Source organism: Astyanax mexicanus, chromosome 4 (assembly GCF_023375975.1).
Source record: "Astyanax mexicanus isolate ESR-SI-001 chromosome 4, AstMex3_surface, whole genome shotgun sequence".
NCBI classification, from domain to species: Eukaryota; Metazoa; Chordata; class Actinopteri; order Characiformes; family Acestrorhamphidae; genus Astyanax; species Astyanax mexicanus.
In genome coordinates this window covers 32,209,690-32,216,189 of record NC_064411.1, presented here as the reverse complement: position 1 = coordinate 32,216,189, position 6,500 = coordinate 32,209,690, and the positions used below count along the sequence as shown (strand labels likewise).

The 6,500-nt window shown below is 44.1% G+C and overlaps 1 protein-coding gene across 1 annotated transcript; it reads left to right on the top strand.

Moving 5' to 3' along the window:
• The first annotated feature begins 1,899 nt into the window (after positions 1–1,899).
• On the top strand, positions 1,900–6,247 carry LOC125801734 (uncharacterized). The gene is made up of 3 exons (XM_049478974.1): positions 1,900–2,203; positions 2,292–2,487; positions 4,902–6,247. The coding sequence occupies exon 3, from the start codon at positions 4,919–4,921 to the stop codon at positions 5,888–5,890; it is 972 nt and encodes a 323-aa protein (XP_049334931.1). The 5' UTR covers positions 1,900–2,203; positions 2,292–2,487; positions 4,902–4,918; the 3' UTR covers positions 5,891–6,247.
• The last annotated feature ends 253 nt before the right edge of the window (positions 6,248–6,500 follow it).

Here is a 6,500-nt window from a genome sequence, read left to right as displayed (position 1 = left end):
ACCAATCACATCTGTCTTTCAATTGGTCAGGAGTGTGGTTTAGAACACGATGTGACTTTACTTTATTCTACAAACGCAAACTTACATAAACTTTTCCACAGAATGAAAGTAAATTGGAGTAAACAGAAGCAAACAGGCCCAGATTTGGGAAGCCAAAATGAGCAGAGGATCTCCTTTTTTTGTCGAAAAATACATGAGAAAATAATTCAAATACACTGCCTGGCCAAAGAAAGCTTACGACCTGGATTTAACTAAATAAATACTGTAGGTAAGAGCCTCCCATTGGATAATTACTGCATGCTTGATTAGTATGGAGGACCAAAACTGCCAAAATTAAAAATAAATAAATAAATAAAAATGTATGTAAATCACTCAATAAAAGCAATACGGTGACTAAAACGGTAAAGAATTATTCTAATTATTATATCAAAATAAATACATATACATAAAAATAAATATCATAATAAATTGTTATTTATGGGTTTTTCAATTAACATTGTTTAATTTTTCCAAATTTGTTTATTATTTACATAACTATTTATTTCTGCATTCATTTTTTTCTGTACGTGCCTGTGTTACGCAGCCTGGCTCTCCTTCCACACTACCGGACTCTATTTCCCAGAATTCCCCAGATTATGACATCAATAATAACCCTTCACATTCACCCAATCATGTTACGCTCCGACGCTCTGATTCACCTGTTTACTAAATTACTTCCGGTTCATTCTTATCTAGATTCTGTATTTAAGGCATCCATTTGTAAGGAAACACCGCGAGGTATTGCCAACTCATGTTGCGTACTAAGCGTTTTCTGGATTACTGTTTTTGCCTTCTCGTTACGACTCTGTGTTTGGATTTTCGGTTTATGTCTTTTGTTTTGCCCTTGTTGGATTTGGTATATGGTTGGACTGTTTTCCGGTTTAGAACTTGGACTGTATCTTTGACTACGTCTCTGGCCATCGGTGAGATTATTGTTTGTTTTCTGTTAGCAGAACCTGTTAACCTTTCTTATAATAAACCTGCCTGTATTTTTAACTCGGCTCGCGTCACTCCTCTCTACCTGGCGTTTCAGAATACCTCGCCGAGCGTGATGGCCGAGTTTAATAACCTCCAGCAGGCAGTCGGTAATCAAGGGAGGGTTCTCGAACAGCATAGCCAGCTGTTTGAGAGCCTTGCTAACACGGTTACTGCTCTCACGACCCAGCAGTCAGAGCAGCACTCTCAGCTAGCTCAAATCACCACTAGCCTTCAGGATATCGCTACTCAGCTAGCCCAGCTAAGGGTAGCTGCTCCAGCTAGCCTAGCCTCCGCTAACCAGGCCCCGGTTAGCTCTCCTGCTAGCGCTCCCTCGGCAGCCGCTTTTCCGGTAAGCAAACCCGATAAATATGACGGTTCCCCCGATTTGTGCAGAGGTTTTCTCTTGCAAATGTCATTATTTTTTGTTAACTCGCCGGTTAATGTCGATGCAGCGCGCATTTCGTTTTTTATATCGCGCCTTACCGGCAAAGCTTTGGATTGGGCTACTGCTATCTGGCCTAGCATCGAGGGTAGCACATACGAGCATTTTCTTAAGGAGTTTAAACTGGTTTTTGATCATCCTCATCACGGACAATCTCAGGGGGAGTTATTAGTAAAGTTACGCCAGGGAAATCGTTCAGTTTCAGATTATGCTTTAGAATTTCGTACTTTGGCTGCTGGTAGTGGTTGGAACGAACCCGCTTTACGGGTTATGTTTCGTAACGGGCTCAGAAGTGAAGTGCTAGTCGAATTAGCATGCAAGGATGATGGACTTCCCTTGGACGAACTTATATCACTAGCCATCAGACTTGATCAGCTAAAACAGAACGCGGTACCTGGTCGTAGAGCTGCTTTGTCTACTCCGCGTTTTCCTACACCTCGTGCTTCTGGATTTACTCCACGGGACACACTCAGAGAGGAGGAACCCATGCAAGTGGACGCTACCCGTTTATCAAAGGAGGAAAGAATGCGGAGAATTCAGGCTGGACTTTGTTTCTATTGTGGCAGAGCAGGCCATGTGTTGAGAAATTGTCAACTTTGCCCTTCCCGAGTTCAACGTCAAGTTACTTCAGGCTCGTCCTACGGTGGGCTCTCCCATGGTTACCATGGCAACCCGGACCGTCCATATGAGCCACCTGCTTCTGACTCGGGAAAGCGTGTGGAAGGGGTTCCACACGCTAAAAGGGTAAGCCGACCTAGCTCTGACATGTATTCAAGATCTTTTATTATATCAGTTATACTGTTCTGCCAGTCCTCTTCCTTTGTTTTTCCAGCCCTGATAGATTCCGGAGCCGAGGGGAACTTCATTAATGAGCAGCTGGCCAGAAGACTCCAGATCCCGTTAGAATGCCTGGAGAACCCAATGAGACTGTCAGCGGTGGATGGGACCCCAGTTGGACAAGGAGCCGTATCCCACACCACCACATCAGTCAAGCTGAACGTCAGCGCTTTGCACTCAGAGGAGATCAGGTTTTTTGTGATGAGGGACACAACTTATCAGATTATTTTGGGACTTCCATGGTTGAAAAGACACAATCCTCTGATTTCTTGGTCAAATTGTGAAATAATCTCATGGTCACCATACTGTCATGATCACTGTATTATTGGCCCTAAATTATTGATCCAATCTACTACTGTAGAAAGTCCTGGTTTGGAGTCACTTGCACATATTCCTCCAAATTATTCAGATCTAGCTGAAGTATTTAGCAAATCGCGTGCGTCTCAACTCCCACCACACCGTTCGTATGATTGTGCTATTGAGCTTACTGATAATCAGATACCACCGAAATCACGCATCTACCCGTTAACTCGGACTGAGGAGAATGCTATGGAGGAGTATGTGCAAGAGGCCTTAGCTCAGGGGTATATTCGTCCATCTACCTCTCCAGTGGCTGCATCCTTCTTTTTTGTTAAGAAGAAGGACGGAGGTCTTCGTCCATGTATAGATTATCGTCAGCTCAATGCAGTTACGAAGACGTATCCATACCCACTTCCTTTAGTACCTGTAGCTCTTGAACAGTTACGTGGGGCTTCCATTTTCACTAAATTAGACCTGCGTAGTGCGTATAACTTGGTAAGGATCAGAGAGGGGGATGAGTGGAAGACTGCCTTTACTACCACTAGGGGGCACTATGAATACTTAGTTATGCCGTTTGGTCTCAAGAATGCCCCTTCCGTGTTCCAATCTTTCATTAATGATGTACTACGTGACATGTTGGGGAGATTTGTATTAGCATATATTGACGACATTTTGATCTATTCATCGGATTTGCATACTCATGTCTCCCATGTACGTGCAGTATTGAACCGACTCCTCCAAAATCAACTTTTCATCAAAGCAGAAAAATGTGAATTCCATTTGTCCACCATTTCTTTCTTAGGCTATGTAATTAGTGCTAAAGGTATTACCATGGATGATAAAAAGGTTCTGGCAGTAGTTAATTGGCCTCTTCCCAAATCTGTTAAGGATCTACAAAGATTTCTTGGTTTTGCCAATTTTTACAGAAGATTTATTCGTAATTACAGTTCAGTCGCCGCCCCGCTCACAAACCTGTTGAAACGCAATGCCAAAAAATTGGTATGGTCAAGTGAAGCATCAGATGCGTTCTGCTCTCTCAAGGAGTTGTTCACTTCAGCTCCTCTTCTAAAACATCCGGATCCCAAAGAACCCTTTATAGTTGAGGTTGATGCGTCCAGTGTAGGAGTGGGTGCAGTTCTGTCCCAGAACTTTGGCTCTCCCAGCAAGATGCACCCAGTGGCCTATTTTTCCCACAAACTCTCTCCTGCTGAACGTAATTATGGAATAGGTGATCGTGAACTTTTGGCGATTAAATTAGCTTTAGAGGAGTGGAGACACTGGCTAGAAGGAGCATTACATCCTTTTGTAGTAATAACTGATCATAGGAATTTGGAGTACTTAAGGTCTATGAAAAGCATGAACTCACGTCAGGCTCGTTGGTCAATTTTCTTCGCGCGTTTTGATTTTGTTATTACTTATCGACCTGGTTCTAGAAATACAAAGGCTGATGCACTTTCACGTATTTATGAGGATGACAGTGCAGAAACTTCAGAACCCTCTGCTATATTAAAACCAGGTATTGTTTTAGCCCCTATTCGATGGGAGATCTCGGATGAGATTGATCAAATTAATTCCACTTCACCTCCTCCTGTACAGTGCCCTCCAGACAGGACTTTTGTACCATTGCAATGTAGAGATAGACTCATAACATGGGCCCACACCTCACTCACTTCGGGGCACCCAGGGGAGACCCGCACTTACCAATTGCTAGAGAATCGTTTCTGGTGGGAAAATATGCGGTCAGACATCCACCGCTTTGTATCTTCCTGTACTGTGTGTGCTCAGAGTAAGACTCCCCGTACTCTACCTGCTGGTAAATTAGTACCGCTGCCCGTTCCTGCTAGGCCCTGGTCTCACTTAGCTGTTGATTTTGTTACGGATCTCCCTGAATCTATGGGGCAAACAGTGATCATGACAGTCATAGACCGTTTCTCTCGCGGTGTTAGGTTCATTCCTTTCTGTAAGATGCCTACTGCCTTAGAAACTGCAGAAGCGTTATTTAACCAAGTGTTTCGTGTGTTCGGAATCCCAGAAGATATAGTCTCTGACCGAGGTCCTCAGTTTGTTTCCCAGGTTTGGTCTGCTTTTATGAACAGATTGGGTGTATCCGTTAGTCTATCCTCTGGTTATCACCCACAGAGCAATGGTCAATGTGAAAGAATGAACCAGGAACTAGGGAAATTTTTAAGAATTTACTGTTCTAACAACACCCATGACTGGGCTAAATTCCTTCCTTGGGCCGAATTAGCTCAGAACTCTCTAATTAGTTCCACCACCAAGATGACACCTTTTCAATGTTTTTTAGGCTACCAACCACCCATCATGCCCTGGACAGCCGAACCCTCTGATATCCCCGCAGTTGACGATTGGATGCGTCGGAGCGAGGAGGTGTGGGAGGAGACTCATAGGCGCATTGAGACTGTTCTACAGCGACAGAAACAGCAGGCAGATCGCCTGCGCCGCGAGACCCCCCTCTATTCTCCCGGGGATCGGGTTTGGTTATCGACCAGGGATTTCCGGCAGCCAGATATGCATAAGAAGCTCTCAGCTAAGTATATTGGTCCCTTTAAGATTATCAAAAGAATTAATGAGGTCACTTATCGTCTCGACTTACCGTCTCATTATCGTGTATGCCCTTCTTTTCATGTTTCTCTACTAAAGCCGGTTATCCCTGGTCCATTGGATGAGACTTCGCTTGGGGCACCTCCTCCTCCTCCAGTGGCTATGGAAGGTGGTCCAGTTTATGCAGTGGAACGATTATTGGACTCCAGGCGGAGAAGGGGGACCCTGGAGTATCTTGTGGACTGGAGGGGTTACGGACCGGAGGAGAGAAGCTGGGTGCCGGCAACTGATGTTCTGGACCCTTTGATGGTGGAGGACTTTCATCGGTCTCATCCGTCCCGTCCTGCACCACGTCCCAGAGGTCGCCCTCGGAGAAGGTCTCCGGTTCCACGAAGGGGTAGACGTCGTGGTTCGGACTCGGTCCATTCCCTCAGTTCCGTCCGCGGCTCCAGAAGGGGTCGTCCCAGGTCCAGGGTCTCCGTCCATCCCGTTCCCGCTTCTGGACAGCCTGTCCAGGTTGCCACTGGGGGTGATGGGGTTGTTTCCTTGTGTCGTCCTCATCCTTTGTTACCTTCGGACTCTTTGGAGGGGGGTACTGTTACGCAGCCTGGCTCTCCTTCCACACTACCGGACTCTATTTCCCAGAATTCCCCAGATTATGACATCAATAATAACCCTTCACATTCACCCAATCATGTTACGCTCCGACGCTCTGATTCACCTGTTTACTAAATTACTTCCGGTTCATTCTTATCTAGATTCTGTATTTAAGGCATCCATTTGTAAGGAAACACCGCGAGGTATTGCCAACTCATGTTGCGTACTAAGCGTTTTCTGGATTACTGTTTTTGCCTTCTCGTTACGACTCTGTGTTTGGATTTTCGGTTTATGTCTTTTGTTTTGCCCTTGTTGGATTTGGTATATGGTTGGACTGTTTTCCGGTTTAGAACTTGGACTGTATCTTTGACTACGTCTCTGGCCATCGGTGAGATTATTGTTTGTTTTCTGTTAGCAGAACCTGTTAACCTTTCTTATAATAAACCTGCCTGTATTTTTAACTCGGCTCGCGTCACTCCTCTCTACCTGGCGTTTCAGCCTGTACGTGAAAAACACGCCCCCTTCATTAAATTATAAGGACAAGGAAAAACAGAAATAAATAAATCGGGAAATAAATGAATGCAGCAATAAATAGTTATGGAAATAAATAAAAGTAAATCGAAAAGAAATGTTAATAAAGGAACCCATTAATAACAAATTATTAGGATATTAATTTTTTTGTATATTTATTTTTATATTAATTATATTTATTCTTTAGCATTTTTATCACCATATTACTTTTATT